General features: G+C 42.5%; 2 protein-coding genes across 2 annotated transcripts in view; both read left to right on the top strand.

Moving 5' to 3' along the window:
• Nucleotides 1–18,664, top strand: part of LOC112992018 (uncharacterized) — a 38,635-nt gene that overhangs the window by 10,897 nt on the left and 9,074 nt on the right. The window contains exon 11 of the mRNA XM_064505498.1: nucleotides 571–722. Within this exon, the coding sequence (XP_064361568.1) occupies nucleotides 571–722 (152 nt within the window). The remainder of the gene's footprint in view (nucleotides 1–570; nucleotides 723–18,664) is intronic.
• LOC112992009 (heterochromatin-associated protein MENT-like) lies at nucleotides 4,325–16,040 on the top strand. Its single transcript, XM_026114848.2, has 9 exons — nucleotides 4,325–4,396; nucleotides 4,497–6,044; nucleotides 6,814–6,990; nucleotides 7,486–7,572; nucleotides 9,470–9,607; nucleotides 11,638–11,755; nucleotides 12,277–12,419; nucleotides 13,833–14,000; nucleotides 14,861–16,040. Exons 3-9 carry the CDS (start codon nucleotides 6,823–6,825, stop codon nucleotides 15,260–15,262), a joined length of 1,224 nt encoding a protein of 407 aa, XP_025970633.1. The 5' UTR covers nucleotides 4,325–4,396; nucleotides 4,497–6,044; nucleotides 6,814–6,822; the 3' UTR covers nucleotides 15,263–16,040.

Raw genomic sequence — 18,664 nt, 5'->3', positions numbered from 1 at the left:
CGGGAGCTGGCAGATGTCATTTCAAGGCCAATCTCAATCATCTTTGAGAGATCATGGTGGTCAGGAGAGGTGTCTGAGGACTGGAAGAAAGCAGATGTCACTCCGGTTTCAAAAAGGCCCAGGCAACTACAGGCCAGTCAGCCTCACCTCAGTCCCTAGAAAGGTGATGGAGCAACTCATCCTGGGCACAATTTCCAAGCATGTGAAGGATAAGAAGGTGATCAAGAGTAGCTAGCGTGGATTCACAAAGAGGAAATCATGCTTAACCAACCCCATAGCCTTGTCTGATGGAATGACTGGCTGGGTAGATGAGGGGACAGCAGTGGATGTTGTCTACCTTGACTTCAGGAAGGCTTCTGACACTGTCTCCCATAACATCCTCATAGGCTAGTTTAGGAAGTGCAGGCTAGATGAATGGATGGTGAGGTGGATTGAAAGCTGGCTGAATGCCAGAGCTCAGAGGGTTATGACCAGTGGCACAAAGTCTAGTTGGAGGCCTGTAGCTAGCGGTGTCCCCAGGGGTCAACACTGGGTACAGTATTGTTCAACTTATTCATCAGTGACCTGCAGGAAGGGACAGAGTGCACCCACCCTCAGCAAGGCTGATGATGATCCAAAACTGGGAGGAGTGGCTGATACACCAGAGGGCTGTGCTGCCTTTGAGGGGGACCTTGACAGGCTGGAGAGACGGGCAGAGAGGAACCTCATGAAGTTCAACAAAGGCAAGTTCGGAGTCCTTCACCTGGGAGGAATAACCCCACGCACAAGGACAGGCTGGGGGCTGACCTGCTGGAAGGCAGCCCTGCGGAGAAGGACCTGGGAGTCCTGGCGGACAACAAGTTGACCATGAGTCAGCAATGTGCCCTTGTGGCCAAGAAGGCCAGTGGCATCCGGGGCTGCATTAGGAAGAGTGTTGCCAGCAGGTTGAGGGAGATGATCCTTCCCCTCTGCTCAGCCCCAGCGAGGCTGCATCTGGAGTGCTGTGTCCAGTTCTGGGCTCCCCAATACAAGAGAGACATGGAGCTACCAGAGCAAGTCCAGCGAAGGGCCACCAAGACAATGAAGGGACTGGAGCATCTCTCCTATGAGGAAAGGCTGAGAGAGCTGGCTGGGACTGTTCAGCTTGGAGAAGAGAAGACTGAGGGGGGATCTTATCAGTGTGTATAAATACCTGAAGGGAGGATGTAAAGAGGATGGGACCAGACTCTTCTCAGCGGTGCCCAGAGATAGGACAAGAGGCAGCAGGCACAAACTGAAACACAGCAAGTTCTGTTTGAACATGAGGAAAAACTTCTTTACTGCGAGGGTGACTGAGCACTGGAACAGGTTGCCCAGAGAGGTTGTGGAGTCTCCATCCTTGGAGATATTCAAAAGCTGTCTGGACAGGGTCCTGGGCAACATGCTCTAGGTGACCCTGCTTGAGCAGGGCGGATTAGACTAGATGAACTCTAAAGGTCCCTTCCAATCTCAGCCACTCTGTGATTCTGTGACTTGGGAGGACAGCAGTGGTGCTTTCCTGTGCCCATGAGGAATGGCACAAGGTTTTGTTGACACTGTGGTACTCAACAACCACATATCAGAGAAGATTATCTAAGGGAACAAGATTTGAATGCAGCAGAAAAGTACTGTAAAAACATTTACTCTGCACAGAATTCCATCTAAAGTTATAGTTCACTATCTACCTCAACCAAAGGTATTCCATTTCAGAATATATCTCCACCCAACAAAGTATACCTGCCTCTTGCTCCCTATACAAAGTGCTGCTTCTAAAATCAGTGCCTTCCTTTGCCTGTAATTTTCAGCCCAGGATTCAGCTGTCTGTCCTCCAGAACCCAGATGGTGCATTGCAGCTGTGTGCTATTGACTTAGCTTTACTAAGAAAATTGTTGCTAAGGTGCGGGAAGGCACATAAGATAAGGCTATGCAAAATAAGAAAAGTAAAAACAAAAACAGAATCTTCTGTTAGGATGGAATAGCCAGAATAGGAAGGATTCAAGGGGAAAAATACTCACACAAGAAGATATAAAATCTTGATTAAAAAAAAAAAATCAAGACTTGGAAGGCAGCAACAAGCAACATTGAGGCTCGGCCTGTTCCAGGAAACTACAAAGACTTCTCCACTTGAGTGATGTCTGCCTGGCCAGCAGAGACTCAACAGGGTTGTGAGCATATCAGTTCTCAGCCTTGTCACATGTTAGTCCTAGCTCTCTGCTGCATTAGCCAACAACTACAGAAAACTCTTGAAGAGTGTATATCTTGTTTGCAGAGTCACTTTGTGCAACAGTTGCCCAACAGAATGCAAAGAGTTCCATGCAAAAACAAATGAAAGGTCTTCCTATGCTAATTTCATGCAACCCCTCAGTCATACCATGCTACCGCGTGCTACAAAGCAATACCTCTCAGGCTATCTGAGGAACTACAGACAGTGTCAGCCAGTTGGTGAGGTGCAAGGGGTCAAACTGGCTGGCCCTGGTACTGAGCTGGTTCTGGTCTCAGTTGTGCTTGGGAGATGCCACAAAAGAGCACACTTCCCAGTAGTAAGACATATTAAGGATGTGGGGACAAAGGGGTCAGGAGGAGGAAGTGAAAAGAGCCTGTCTGAGGGAACACTCTCTAGAGCTCCTCTACTGTGAACACCACTGGAAGCTGCTTCATTTGTGTCTCCCTGTACTATTTTCATGGAAACCAGCATCAGGGTCTCAACTCAGGCGAACCCATACCTCCACTTCCCACACTTGTCAATGGCATCTGAGATCTGGAAGGTGTATCTGCCAGTGCTGGAAGATAAGAAAAGTTATAAGCCTTTCAGTTTCCATTATTTCAGAACAACTTAATCCTGCTGATTTGGGATGCCACACTGGATACAGCAAGGGAGGCAGTCCTGGGGATGTGAATTTCCAGTGCAGCATGCTCACCATGCTTGCTGTGCTTATTGCAGGAGGCCTGTATGCTCCTGGAGATTACAGGCTGGCCAGCTACAGGTTTGGATGTGGAGAGGGAAGAGGAGACACATCTGGGGCGGGGCAGCTCCTACAACAAGCGCAGGTCCTGGTGTTCCAATGCTCTTCTCAGCAAGGCCTTTCCCAAGCACTGTTCTTCCTCTGCTGTCTGTCACAAAGTGTGCCTTGATGCTTTTGAAAGACAGCTCTTCCACATGGGAGATAATACTATCTAATTACCTTTCTAAAATATTCCAGGGTAACCAACTGATAGGTTCTACATGACAGCATTTCCAAATAGCTTCTTCCAAGATGCCCTGCGTTTGTTCTGCATAGTCAAAATTTATAACCCCCAGGTGCACAGACCCTTTCCTAAAAGGCTCCAGGATTTAGAATACTAAAGAAAAATGCACCTACAGGAAAGTGCTAAGATAAGCCTCAATAGAAACACATTGTGTGCATGGACTGCTTATTACACAGTGATTCCCTGCCAGTCAAAACACAGTAGGTAACATGCTTTCAGTTTATCCTACATTGAAAGGTAGGCCTTTTTTCCCAGTGCAAATCGCAGTTTCCTAAAATAGTCCCTGGCATCTCTGTGGTACACCGACTTCATGACGAGCAGAAATGGCAGACACAGAACACAATAATGAGGACACGGAACTTTACAGTGCTGTTGTGTAGTCAGTATCCCAGAGAAGGATGCAGAAAGAAAAAAGAACCTGCTTCAGAAATGAAATGAAAATCCATCAATATTTTTAAGGTCTTATTTTGCCATCAGTAACAGATACAAGAAAATGACTTTTCAAATGTTATTTATACTCTGATCCTGTCAGACTCTATTGCAATGGATGTGATATTTGCTCTCATTTTCTTCCTGAACCTGAACAGGATTTCTTGTAGAGTAAACAATGTAATGAGACCTAGTCTAGCACTGATCTAAACTAACATTGAGCCAACCGATTTTTCACTGTGCTGCTTTTTAACCAGACATAACTGAAAGGGAACTGATTTTCAAGAAATGCTCAAACGATCCACTCAAAGTACAGAGTAAACTGAGTACTGGCGCAGGAGTAAAAGAATCAAACAGGCAGAGAGATATAGCTTCACATCGATGCTGAGAAGGATGGGGATGACAGATGGCTCCAAATAAGACCAAAATGACTTCATCAGGACACCCGCATAAAAGGATACAGATTTAGCACAAGACTTTTTATGACTATCTGTCAAAGCTCAATGCACCTAGAGCCAACAGGCCAGGTGTTTTGATGCTGTGAAACCTTGTTTCTATCATTCTGTTTACAGCAAGTCACCATTTTTCTCCTCCATATGGCACGGCAAAATCAAGACCACCTTTTCTTTGGCAGATTTGCTCTCCTTTGAAACTCATCTCTCTCTTACTAAACAGGATCTTGCAGCAGCTGGAATATACCACAAAGAGTGTCTACACAGTTTGGGTAAGCTTTCTTCATTTTCCTGTATTTTTGGCCAATCTTTGTAGCTTGTGGTATAGTAATTTTCATCACTAACCTTTTTTTTCTTCTCTTATTAATTTAGCTAAAGAAGAGATAACAGTCACTTCAGATAAGTAGCAGAAACATTTCTTAAGCATATTTACCTGATGCTGTTACATATTTAGTGCAACACTGTCAAATAAAATATTGAAGTAAGAAAATAAGACAGATATTCCAGGCACAGAAAATGCACCTACTTAGGAACAGAAAATGTGAAAAAAGAGGTACGTGTAGCATTCTTGAAACCTCGTGTGGCATACATGCCAGTTAGATTCAAAGTGAATAATGCACAAAAATATAATTCCACATCAAAATATGGGCTTGTACTCTTGACATGGATATTTTTTCCTTATATCTTGACTGCATGCTAGTAAGTAGTTTACTCTGCATGTGTCAAGTGGTCAGTCAGAAGTAACAGTTAAGTATAGGAGAGAAGATATAAAATGATTGCAAATGATATTTATCAATGCAGTTTAATCTAAATTCCAAGGATAAAAACAGAAGAAAACAATGGAATTGCTAGTTACTCTGGCTTAAAGTAAAACATTTGTGTACACATAACTGTCCTGTATTAAGCTTTTGCTGATCTCTAATTTTACACATTCTGCTGTGACAGGTCTCTAGTCTAATACAGCAGACAGTTCCAGTAGAATAAATTATTTCAAGCTTACAAGCAGTTTTGCAACTTTTGATGGATGATCCTAACGCCCTCAAATGAGAACAGAGAAATAATAAACTGGGTACAGTGTTGGGCCTACAGGTATCTAAAACACCCTGACCTTCAGAATTTCTGCTAGGACCGGTGTCTTCTTAAAACAACATCCACCAATTCAAATGAGTCAAGTGTTCATTTACATTTCTTCATTTCTTTTAGGTGACTGTATAAGTACCTTCTGAGCTTCAACTAAGATCTGCTTTCTGAACAAAAGAGCACAAATGTAAAATATCACAAAATAAGGACTTTATGTGACCTGTAGATCACAAGGATTCACATGAACACTTCCCTCTGAAATCTCGCAACAGGATGAACAGGAGTAACAGCCTATTTCAGTATTCCTTTTCAGCCATATCTTGGAGATTAATTTCTATCCATTTCCCAGTTTGGAAATTAAAAAACAAAGTTTTCAAATTACTTCAACATGTTCCTTGTCAGTGCAGTGTGGCTGAATTTTTTCCTACAACTTCTACATTTTTCCACGCCAAACATCAAGGGTGTGGAGAAGGGCATACTGCCCTTTATATTTCAGGACACACACCAGCTAACAAACAGTGATCTTGAACTGAGGGGCGCACGTGCGCGTGCGCTCTCTCTCTCTTTCTCTGTATTCATCTTCTAGAGTTTCTGCCCTAAAAACCATATAGCAGGTCAGCAACCTACTTATGCTCTGCAGTGTAAGTTCTGAAAACAAATGATGGAGAGCAGAAGTAGGTACAAGTCAGGGAGCATGCACATTAATACAAGAAGAGGATGTAGAAGAAAAAAGGGAGGTGCAAACAGTTCTATATTTCCAAAAAGTATTCATTGCCTCACAGAGAGCCACAGACCCTGACTGAGGAAACATCTTAATTCTTCCTTCTCTCAGGATTTGAGGTAGGATAACTACTCATATCAAAATAACTAGCTTTATTCTGAATGTTTTAAAAATTCATATAAGCCCTTTAGAACTAAGCAGTTTAATGATGGCATAAATGTCATGCAGGGGAAGGAAGTGTTCATTATTTAGTATAAACTGTAGTCCTTGGGAAAACAGTGTGCCAAAGCACAGTGATCAGAATGCAAGCCTAGGTTAGGCGAGACTTGAACAGCCTGAGAGGGCTGAAAGTTTCAACTCCTACCTGTAGGAAGAGTGCTTTAATCACCAGGCTAATGATTGACTTAAGATCAGAGGACCGAATAAAGACTGTAGGAGAGAATACTTTCTATCTCTTGCTACTGATGCTGAAACTGAATGCACAAGAGAGCATGACTCTACAGTGCAGTGTTTTGGACAGTCAGCACGGGGTAAATTGGTTCAAGTCTCTGCTTTAGTAATATCAAATGACTATTGGATAAGGCATCTAGACTTTTCCTTTCCAGGATGAATGATGTGGCCAGTAGACTGGAGAACCTCACACACACACATGCACTCAAATTCTTAAGCCTGAAAAACATTTCATTCTTCCATGCAGATTAGATTCAGGTACTCTTTGGGAATAACAGAGATGGTGGTTTGAAATTCTTCAGACAAAAACATTCAGCTCAGCCCTGTTCCCTCTTGGAGGGAGGGGGTACTGGGCTGGAGGTTTTTTTTTTTTTTTTTTTTTTTAAGGCATGAAGAAGAAAAGAGTCATCATCTCTTTCTGACATTCATTTTTCTCAGGCTGTAAGAATGGAGTCCCTCTCAGCATCAATCAGCAGCTTCACTCTGGACCTTTACAAAAAGCTGAATGAAACTTCCAAGGGCAAAAACATTTTCTTTTCCCCTTGGAGTATTGCAACTGCTCTCGCCATGGTCTATCTAGGTGCAAAAGGCGACACTGCAACCCAGATGGCTGAGGTAAGCTCTGAAATTAGCAGTATATCACCTTACAGCTAGTTCCTACATAAATTGCACTATCCTTCTGCCTATGTGAAACAGAAGGGAATAACACAGGAAAACAGTGACCTGCCATACTGTCAGGCACAGGAAATAACCCTGTTCATGCTGCCTACAGTCCTGCAGGTCACTGTTCTTCCACATTATTTCCAATGATCTCCCTGCTCCACTATCACCCCTCCATTTAGCTTACACTTGTAATCCCCAGAGCAAAGCAAGTGCTAGTGGGAAGTTACTGATCTGTTATTAAGCTGTAAATGTGACTAAAATCTGTATAATAACCTGCAGTGACAGAATATAAATCAAGAGTAAGGTCTTGTCTTCAACAGCTGTAACAGACTGGTAACATTACTGGTAAATTATTTTAAGTAGGAAACCAACATAATTACGTCACTGTGGGGCAAATTTATGTTCAAAAAAACAAGCTGTCTTTATGAACATTTATCATCACCACAGGTTCTTCATTTTCACCAGAGTGCAAGAGAAGAAGGTTCTTCTGAGATGACAACGCCTTCTCGCAGGAGACCAAAGAAAAGGAGGATGGTATTTATTGCAACAAGACTCAGAGAAACAAATCTCTGAGAACAGAAAAGTTCACCAACTACCGCATTATGCTTATAATATTTGCTTGCTTTCAGTCTACATGTGCATCTCACTTCAGTAAGAACTATATATAGAAAGAGTGAACAAGTAGATACATTATAAAATTCATGAACTCAGACCTTTCAAAGCAGAACAGAGGCACTGACTGATCCTAACATTGTGTTACTTGGTTTTAGTGGGTCTATGTCAAGAATGAACAAGTAACATGCTTAAGACAACTCCATCAGCTTAATTTTTTTTCCTGCAGCGAAAAACAACCCTTGCATTCACACCTGCTCAACTGGATTCCAGTCCTACCCAAAAACTCCCTTTCACCTTTCTCATGCATGAACGCACCAGGCAAGCCAAATTCCCCTTTAAGCCAACACATGCTGATTCACCATTGTTCAACAACTACCCAAAGACTTGCCACCTGGAGGAACTGCCCAGACCTTTTTCTTCAGATGAACTCCCTAAGCACCCACAGGCATGTAAACTCAAACAAGCTAAGTTTCTTTAGCACAGAAACTACAAGAAAGCTCAAAGGAGCTACATCAGACAGACTAGAAATAAAAAGGAGGGTTATATCATTCTCTCCCTGGATGGAGGGGGATGAATCTTGATGAATGATTCAAGATGAATCATTACTTCCACATTAATTTAGCAATTCACTGGCTTTTAGGCAGAAAAGTCTGTCTAATCAGGTCCTTCAGACACTTCTCTCTGTTTAGCTCTTTAAGTCTGTTCCTTGTTTCTCTCAGCTCACTCTTTCCAACCCCACATGAACTACAGGCTCCCAGCTACGCTTCATGCCTTCTCCTTCCTGCTCTACCCTTCCATGGTTGGCACCCTTAACGCCTCCCGAGCACATTCTGTTGCTTCCCAGGAAAGACACAAATTCCTTCCTCCTTTGAAAGAGGTCTATCTGACCTGGTTATTCTTCTTAGAGGAATATAACTTACAAGTAGAATGAGCAAAATCAAGCATATCATCCACCATAACTACTTTATTCTAAATGCAGGTGCCCCCAGCCTCAGCTCTCTCAAATCAGGACGTCTCCCATTCCCTTGCAAAACCCAGCCTCTGCAATCCTGTGTCCTCTGTCCTGACTACCAAATTCTTTTCTACGTGGCCTTACAAGCAGCCTATGACTTAGCATGCATGAGAAAAGCCTGGAACAAGGAATGCTGCCTGATCAACCTTAGGACAAGTCACCGTAAGCCAGCAGCACATTTTCTCAGTGTCTCACATGCACAGCACAGTACACACCATGAAGCAGGAGACTGCACCTGTATAGCTAATGGGGAACAGCTGACAGATGACAGCTTATTCTTCTGTCAGCGAGGCAACAGTTGGTAACGGCTAGCAGCCAAGTTCCCTAAAACCATCAGCATTTTCATCCAGGACAAATTCCTTCCAAAATCCAAACAGCAACAGCAAAATTCACGTGAGATAGAAAAAATCTGAACAGTTGGAAAGTCTATGCCATAACATTAGTGATTTGTCAGAAACGAGCATCTCCTCAAAAGCTGCAAGACTGCCTCGCTGGATCCTTGTGAAACTGAAAATAATGCCTGAACATGAATGAAATGACAAGTTCCAACTTTCTGGGTGTACCGTCAGCTGATGTCCCCAAAGGCCTCTGCAGCACTGCAAAAACAGACATCTCCTTACAGAGAGAAAATTATTTTGTCCAGTTACACATAGTGCTGCAAATGTGCAACATACTAAAAAAGAGCTCCATCCCTGTAACTCTTTTTTAATTACAATAACCTGAGGCATTTTAAATAACTACAAAAAGTTCAATACTTCAGACAGAAAAACTATTTTTTCATATTAATTGCTGTCTCTTTCAAAGGATCCTGAGCACAAACAAGCTGAAGGCATCCACTCCGGATTCAAAGAGCTCCTGGCTGCCATCAACAAACCCAGAAACACCTATTTGCTGAGAAGTGCCAACCGACTCTATGAGGAAAAGACCTACCCATTAGTGCCTGTGAGTTGAACATTTTTACTTAAGCATAGTTTGACGTAAAGAGGGATTATCAAAAGAACTGGTCAAAATTTTCCAAACGATAGCATTGTGGTTTTAGTGAGAACATCAGGACAGTTGTCCTGGGCTAGCCTTACACAGACGAAAGGTCCATCTGTCTCCAAGAGCAGACAATAGCAGGTGTTTATAAAGCATATGGGAATAAGGCATGCTGTGTAGTGACATCTTTCCAGAATCCGCTTTGGTCACCAAGTGATTTGTAACTCAGTGACTTCCTGTGCCAGAGGGGATGTTGCTTTATTTAATAGCTCTTGATGAGCTTTTCTTTCATGAATTTTGCTGGCTTGCCTTCTGAATTTACTGCAGCCTTTAGCACCCAAGCATTCCTGAGCTGAAGTAAATTGTAGGAAGCTCCTCTTTCTCTTGAACCTTTCCCCTGCTGGCATCATTATTGGTTCATTTTTCCTCTAAAGGAAGCTTCTCCATTTTTCTGGTCATCCTTGTCCCCCTTCTCTGTATCTTTTATACGCTATCATTTCTGAGATGGGGAGACCAGAGCTGCACAAGAATTCAAACTATGGGAGCACAGAGCTTTGCTGAGTGGAATACTGATATTCTCTTTGTGTTCCCTACTCCTTTACTTATAACATCTAAAACTATATTTGTCTTTTTTGACAATTACTGGGCATTTTTTTTCACGAAACTGTCTATTACAGTCAAGGTCTCATTCCTAAACATTAATATCACTCTATATACACTCATCCTTTTATTGGATCCTTTATAAATGTTGTAATATTTGTATTTCATTATAAATATTTATATCTATTTTTTATATTCTAAATATTTTAGCACAGATTCCAGCCCAGATTCCTGTGCAAATCCAATGATAATGTGCCTTCACTGTGAACACTATTTCCTCCCACCCTTGGTTTCAAACAAATTTTTTTACATTTTAACAAATGCTTTTAAAAAAATGAGCACTTTCTTTGTAGTCCTATGGATGCTTGTCTTCAAAAACCTTTGGTGAGAGGTCTTACCCAAATACTTTTTGGTAATCCAAATAGACTGCACAAGCTGAACCATTTTACCCATATGCTTCCTGACACCTTCAAAAAAATTCCAACAGATTGGTGATGCAGGACTTTGTATTACAAAAGTGTTGTTGAATCTCCTCCAATATGCCATGTGATCCATAGGCCCACTAAACCTATTCTATTCATTTGATCAGTAAATTTATGAGTTTAATTCCCTGTGTCTTTCAAATTTTTTAAAAAACTGTCAGCACATTAATCATCTTCCAGTTTCCTGGAGGGTAGTTTTAAATGAGAGATTACCATTCTTTTATCTTTGAGTTCATTTAGATTACTGATTAGTCCTGGCAAATGCGTATTGCTCATTTCCTCCATAATCTCTTGTATGTATGCTTTGAGGCTGATCTAGAGGATTTCCCACTGAGAATCTCTATGAACTCTTTCACAGAAGACAGCAATGCAAAAGTTAATTCAGCTTTTCTGCTATAACTTTATCTTACATAACCTTCTCTTTATTGTAATCTGACCCTCTATTGTCTTCACAAACTCTTTGCAGGTTCCTTGACTGTAATCTAATCTAAACACCTTGTTTCAACTTTATATTAGACTACTTTTTTCTCTTGTACAGGGCTCTATTTCATAAACCAGAAAAAAGCACTTTGATGTTATCAAAAGAGTCATTTTGAGAAATCCAAAACAAACTTTTGAAGAATGTTTGTTTCATGGGATATTTCAAAATTACAGTTTTCCATTTTGAATTTCAAACACAGAAAACTTTTAAGTATCAGTCTCCATAAGGCACAAATTTTGAGTTTTGTTCAGTCCTTACTTCATGTTTAGCATAGAATGTATCAAACTTAAGTATGATCTAATTTCAAATGAATTGTTTCTTCTTCGATTGTGTATTAGTAGATTGTATAATCTGATGAAGTGATTATTTCTACCATTTTTATAACTTAGGTTTAAATAAATAAGCATACGTTTTCCAATTCTATCTTTCAGAAGTTCATACAGCTCGTTAAAAGGTATTATAAAGCAAAGCCACAAGTCGTAAACTTTAAGACAGATGCAGAACAAGCCAGAAAGCAGATCAATTCCTGGGTTGAAAATGAAACTGAGAGTAAGTTAAGTACCACTCTGATGGCTTTTTCTTCTCTCACTTCCCTATCATTTGCATTTCCACATGTATTTTTTTTGCAGCCTTGGATTCATAAAAGAGGGAAACTCAGGGGATGTAATGAGGAAATACAGTTAAATAGCTTGAAGAATGCCACCTTCCAAACCTAACTTGTCGTGGCTTCTTCGGAATTATTTCTGTTCAGATGGAGGCAGAAGCTGACACAGAATGGCTCCACTCAGATTAGCGAGGGTTTTACTTCTGTGTTCACCAGCTACTTGCAATCAATTTCACAGAACTTGCAAGCAATTCCAGTGCACCCAATTTATCCACTTTCCAATGCATCCTCTACTACCAAAGTTGCAATAAATACAAAAATTTAAAAACAGGTATAGAAATACCTCAAAGGCCATTTTGAGAAAATCACACAGGAAAACAAATCTCCCAAGTGCAAACACTTTTGCTGGATAACTAGGCACAATCAAAAGTCACGTCACAAAAATCCTATTTGTCTGATTTTGAAGGAAAAATCCAGGACCTGCTGCTTACAGGATCTCTTGATTCTCACACTGTGTTGATCTTGGTAAATGCCATTTATTTCAAAGGAAACTGGGAAAAGAAATTTTTGGAGGAAAATACTTCTGAACAACCCTTCAGAATGAGCAAGGTAAATTCTTTCAATATATCTATTAAGGAAGAGCAAGCAGCTTCCAAATATTTCACCCCCATTTCATATGCCATTGCAACACTACTGATAGCTAGGCACACAGTATAAACTCAATTAGAACAGCAGTTATGAAAATAAGACAGCAGTGTCTTATCTATGCAAATACACGACAACATGATTTTAACTTTATTATTAACTCCTTGATACTAAAATACATGAAAACACCATGGTTAAGTAGCTAAAGGACAAAATTACTGTAAAAAATAAGGTCCCATTTTCAAAAGTGACTTAAGTTGCTTTGGAGAGCAGTGCTTAAGCATACAGTCTATACTCTGAGTTCAAGCAAACTGTACCAACTGTTCTTTCCTAATGTAGTCTTGGTGGTGTGTAAAACCTCAGATGGAATTTTCATTACGGTTTGTCATTATAGACAAGTGCGTGGGGGTGACGCATGCAGCATACATTGAGGGCACATGATTGAGCTAACAGAATTTAAATCGGTTGTGCATTAACAATATACAGTAGCTGACTGCATGCATCAGATTGTCTCAAAGGAAAGTAAAATGATTTCTCACTAGAAACTTATATCTCGTTTGACAAAGATTACAAGTGCAAACACCTTCTGTATGTCAGGTGATGTGAAGCAAGTGTGCTGATACTGCAACTGTGCATCTGAAACCTACTACATTACTTGTGCAGTTTTAGGATCTGTACGTTAAACGGTGCACAGATAGAGCTTAATTCACAGGGTGACTGTTAGCAAACCCTGTAATCGGATGAACTTTCACACTCAAACATGAGAGCAAAAGGACAGAGTGGATATATTAGTAAAAGCTCTGTGAACATATGCAGCATAGGAGTTTAAAAGACTATTCGGTAATCCAAGCCCATGAGAAAACCCACAGTGCCTAGAGGGAGAGGAAAAGCCAGCACAGGTCACAGAAAATATGGTTCAGAGATAAGGCAAGACAATCACTACTACCTAGAAGTATAAATCATACAAAAGCATTCCTGTCATACAGGGGAAGAAAGTCAACATTTTTCTCCTGACCAATGCCCTCATTCTCAAAATAAAAGTTTGGAGAAAAACATGAAACATACATAGTAGTTACTTGCTTATCAAAGCTAATTCTTTTCTTTCAGAATGGCAATTGCATTACATGTGATTCAGTTAGCACTTTATTGCCTATGTGTTTATGCTGCCCTTCTGTAAAAGGGATCTCAGTGATGTTGAAATCAGTCTACCCCCAATACTGCCCAAAGGAAAGGGTACTGTAATAGCCTTCACATGATGCAGTCTTTTGTTTACAAATTTCTGCTCTCAGTTCAGTCAAAAAATTAATCTTTATCATTCCTTTTAAGGAATGAAGTAGTGCTATTTGTTTTATTTTTTATATTTGAACTGTTTCACAGACCAAGTCTAAACCAGTACAGATGATGTTTCTGAGAGAGTCATTTTTGATGCTGCACGTAACAACCATGAAATTCAAAATCATTGAGCTGCCATATGTGAAAAATGAACTCAGCATGTTCGTTCTCCTACCAGATGACATCAGTGATAACACTACTGGTCTGGAGCTGGTAAAACTGACCTGTTGCATCTTGTACGACATTAAGAGATGGTAACGAAAATAGAAAGAGTGAGGAAGCACAAGCTTCAAAATCATGGGGGAAGCAGTTTTGATGTGTGCATACTTTGTTTGTCAACTATAATACCATGTCTTCTTAGCCTCAAATTCAGAGCATCTGATAATGATGAAAACATAGTATTTGACTTGGGGATACACCCCAAAAATGTCCAAACTACTGTCTTAGCCTCATTTGTGTCCTCTGTTGCCAGAGTAGTACAGCAAGGAAAGCAAGGACCAAATCTGAATCCCTATGCACTACTGTTAATCTTCTTCTAAGAGCTGTATTAATTCATTTCTATGTCATTAGTAATCTAGATTTGCACCTGACATTTTGAGGTGAGGTTTTTCAAACTAAGTTCTGACTATCCTGATCCAGAATATGTCACAGGCCACTCATGACCATGCCAAGATCAGTTTCAGAATCTAAACACATCAGGATAGATATCCTTTTATTTGTACTTGAGATCCCATGCATTCCACTTATTTGCCACTTGTAAGAGAAAGGTCTTCCATGTACAAACATATCGGGCTCCTGCAAATATTGCTGAGTCACACATTCTAAAAAAACAATACTCTTCACACTAGAAAAAACAACGAACTGCTCTGAGGGTTCCAGCCTATCCCTCACCACCTTTAAGGATGAGGCATTCAGAATTTTGCAGGATCATGTCCTATGAATAGAGAGCACATCCCAGCCGTATGGCTGGAAGCTGGGCTTTGTTTTACATCTTCTCCATGAACATTAGACACTGGTGCATGCCTGTCTTGTCTTTGCCCTTTGCATTCCAACTATTTTCTTTCTCATTGTAGCTGGAAAGAGAGCTGACCTATGAGAAACTGGCTGAATGGACCAGACTAGACAATATGATAAAAGCTGAAGTGGAGCTGTACCTGCCCAAGTTGAAGCTGGAAGAGAATTATGACCTTAAATCCACTTTGCGCAGTTTGGGAATACGAGATGCTTTTGACCCAGTTCAGGCTGATTTCACAGGGATGTCAGTGAAGAAAGATCTTTTCATCTCAAAAGTTATTCACAAAGCTTTTGTGGAGGTCAGTGAGGAAGGTACTGAGGCAGCAGCTGCCACAGGTGTCCTGGTGACAAGAACAAGTGCAATGACTGCCACATTTAAAGCCGACCACCCTTTCCTTTTCTTCATCAGACACAACAAATCCCAAACCATCCTCTTCTTTGGCAGACTCTGCTCACCCTAGACAGAGTTACACTCTGCCCTGCAGAGCAGGAGATGCTTGCTTGCCAGCTGCGAGATGAATACCAAAGCTGAAGCTCCCCCTGTAGCTGGGAGGGAGGCAGACCTGTTCCCCATCATGCCACACACCTCAGGATGGGCAGCATGGCTTCGCCTGTGCTTCTCTCCTACCTCGAGGGGACAGTCCTCCACTGCAACGCCTGCAGCAGTGCAAAATGCCTTGCACTGACAGAGCAGTCCTGGCCAGTATTTCAGTCAGGCCATCCAGGATAGTTCTGTCTCCTATCCACTATTAGCTATGGGCATTTCTATCCCTTCCTTTCACTGCAATATGTTAACATAGGCCCTGTTCTCACCCTCATGACTGGAGCCCATGATTCGAATGTGAGTCTTAACACCTACTACTACTCCACCTGAGACGCTGCCCAAGCTCCTGTTTAACACTTTATTAGCTCCTTGCATTACACCTGCCGGCACACCATCTAAGGAAGGGTGACAACCCTGTAGCTACCATATGCCTTGCTTACAAAGCAATGGCATAAGACTGAATCAGCTCTGAATTTCACATCAGTTAGCTTCACGCTTATTTTTACAGATTCCCTTCATATATATGTATGTATGTATGTATGTATATATATGCACTTCCATTAGGTCTGTTTACCTCACTGAGAGCCTCAGGCACACGAGGACACGCCAGAACTGTGCAGGCCCTGGCCTCCAGACAGCGAACAGCCTGCCTGTGTTTGCAACAAAACCCCTTTTAATAAATAAACAAACAAACAAATCCCTCACGCGCTGCTGCTATTTTCAGCCCGCTCTGCCGGGGGCGTGGGCTGAGGCGGCTGATCGCCGCCCGCGGCGAGACGCGGCCCGCTGACACATGACGCGGCGCCTGCAGCGCGCGCCCGCCGGCCGTTAGCGGCCGTTTGCCCGTTGGCTCCCCGCCGCGCCCCGGGGCGAGGCTGCGGGGAGGCCCTCCTCCGGAGGCGGCCTGTTCCGGCCCCGCTCCGCCGCCGTGGGCGGCCCCGGGCGCGGCGAAGGGGCTTCCGGGGGAAGGCAGGGCCCCGCCGCGGCGACTTGAGGAGAGCGGCGCCCGGCAGGGTGAGTGCGGCAGCGGCTCCGCCGGCCTGAAGTTTTCGTTTCCGTTGGGAAGCTGGGTTTGTTTTGGAGAGAGCGGAGGCAGGGCGGGGTTTCTTTCCTTATTCCCCCTCGCCCCCCTTTCTTTACTGCAGTTGCTTCTTTTTTCCTGCTGGCGTTGCACTGATGTGTAGGGAATGCTTTTCTGTGGTTCCGACGTCACTCCTCACTGCGTTACAAACAAATCTGAATGTTTACGTGTTTATTGCGCTGTCCGCTATCTAATTCCAGCATGGGGTCCGAGGAGAGTCTTTTGCAGCTTCCTTATTCTCCAGCCTGCCCCCTGAGGGGCGCCTCGTCCTGACGGCCTGAAGTCAGACCTTAGGCATGTCCGCTTCAAGCATGCCGTCTTCCTCCCATCCCTGAAAAACGCAGGGAGCAAGAGGCTGCGATGGTGGGGAATGGCAGAGCTCCAGCCTCCCCAGTTTCGCACCAGCTATTCCCGGAGAGATGCAATGTGGGTCGCTGCTGCAGGAGCTGCCGCCCAGCAGGCCCGTGGCTGTCAGGTTACCTGTCGGCTGCTGGCTGCAAGGGCCAGAGGCACCCGAATCTGCAGCCTGATACCACTCAGCATAGGAAATGAGTTGTAGGTGCATAGGTGGATGAGTGAAGCTGTAGTGGTCATCAGTGATTTAATTCTGTGAATGTTTTGTTACTGTTGCACTTATCTTCAAATTCTAAATGAAGCCCCTCTCCTTAAGAGAAGTTTGTTCAATTCCAAGTGGTTTCAGTCCAGGGCAGGTGTGCGCTGCAGACCCTTAGGACGCTGCTTCCTCCATGGAGTTTGGTGCTACCGTGGGTTCATAAGTGTGCGTCTCCCCTCCGGCTGTGTTGAAACAGCTCTTCCAAGGAAACTGAGCTTTGGTGGGGAGACTTCCACATGTGCCAGCCTCTAATCCACATCGCAGTTTCTGAGAGAAACATATCTGGGAGTGCGGGTCAGAGGAGAACTGCAGATTGCTCAGGCCTGATCCCCTCATGGCAGACCAGTAACTGTAGAGGTGCCACAGATATCGTCTATTTAATCTAGATACAGCCTTTGGAAGGTCCTGTTTTTTCAGAACAGCCTTCCTCTCCATAAATTCTGTTCTGAGCATAAGTGTCCACTGTTAAGAATATATGTATCACATTCATAATGATAATGAGCATGCAGGGTCAGGTCATCCAGAAACCTCTGCTCAAGTGCCTTGCCAGTGACCTGCAGAGGCCACAGAGAAATGGGAGTGAGGAACAAGCTGCTGCAGGCTGAACAGTTCATCTAGCCTCTTGCTCGCAGCTTTACCTCTGATCTCTAATGGTATTGTGGCAAAAAATGCAAAATCAACTGACAAATATGTGCTTATATTATGCGGGAGGGGGTGGTTGTCCCATAAAAGTGTGGTCATTCTGCATCTTCTCTGTAACCCCTTTGAGGAGAAAGGTGTCAATAGTTACATTGTTATTACTGAGCTGCAGAGAAAGTGGGGATTCCCACTCCTAACCTTGTGTCTCAGTTGTTGAAATGTTACATGCAATTTGGTTAAATGCACTGATTTTCAGGCAGGCAAAAAGTGAGTTGTGTCCTTTGTTCTATAAATTCTTACTTGTCATGGAAGCCGTACAAAAACTTCCTAAATAATACTGCTCAGTGCTATCACTAATGCTATGCTCTAGGTCAAAAGACCTTATTGCTAGCAGTTTGACAGGGATCAGCACAGTAGGAAAATTCTGCTATTCAGGATAGCTAAGGTGAACTTAAAATGCTAACTGCCTCTGGCTATGCTGAACAGTAAGTGTGATTAAATTACTGTGTTGTTTCAGATGGAACTGGAGGATTGTTTCCATCTGAGTTTTCCTTTTTGGAGTTCTGAAAGAAGAGAAACATAAGTTGCTGCCTGTATAGTCTATAGCAAAACTGTTAGTAAGCTGAGTTTTTCTTAGTTGGAAAATCATGCATGCAAAACTTGTTCTTTCCACCCATTTGTTTGAGATAATGTGTCAGTAGTACAAATTAGACATTAGGTTTGTATTTTCTAGCAACAGGCCAACACTAGGCATTGCCTTAAGGAAAAAAAAAAACACAGAAACCTTCACTATCAGCTGATATCTTAGAGTGGTTGGTGGTACCTATCAGCATTTAATTCAGCATTTTAACAGTTATTGCTCTGGTTATAGGTGTGTGGTGTGTAACCTCAGGTTAGTTAGCTACCTACCCAGCTGATGTCTGTAGAGTCTGATAGTCTTTGAGTTATACATATTGAAGCACGCATGTACTATAAGTTCTGTCTTT

The sequence above is a fragment of the Dromaius novaehollandiae genome, chromosome 2 (genome assembly GCF_036370855.1).
Source record: "Dromaius novaehollandiae isolate bDroNov1 chromosome 2, bDroNov1.hap1, whole genome shotgun sequence".
In the NCBI taxonomy this organism is placed as follows: Eukaryota; Metazoa; Chordata; class Aves; order Casuariiformes; family Dromaiidae; genus Dromaius; species Dromaius novaehollandiae.
Note: the sequence above shows the minus strand (reverse complement) of the source record. Positions and strands in the feature narration are given on the sequence as shown.

Excerpts from the sequence above, each read along its gene's own strand:
- LOC112992009 (XM_026114848.2), top strand. The coding sequence starts at position 6,823 with ATGGAGTCCCTCTCAGCATCAATCAGCAGCTTCACTCTGGACCTTTAC. Across the intron at positions 7,573-9,469 it reads GACCAAAGAAAAGGAGGATG|GATCCTGAGCACAAACAAGC; the intron begins GTATTTATTGCA and ends TCTCTTTCAAAG. Across the intron at positions 14,001-14,860 it reads ACACTACTGGTCTGGAGCTG|CTGGAAAGAGAGCTGACCTA; the intron begins GTAAAACTGACC and ends TTCTCATTGTAG.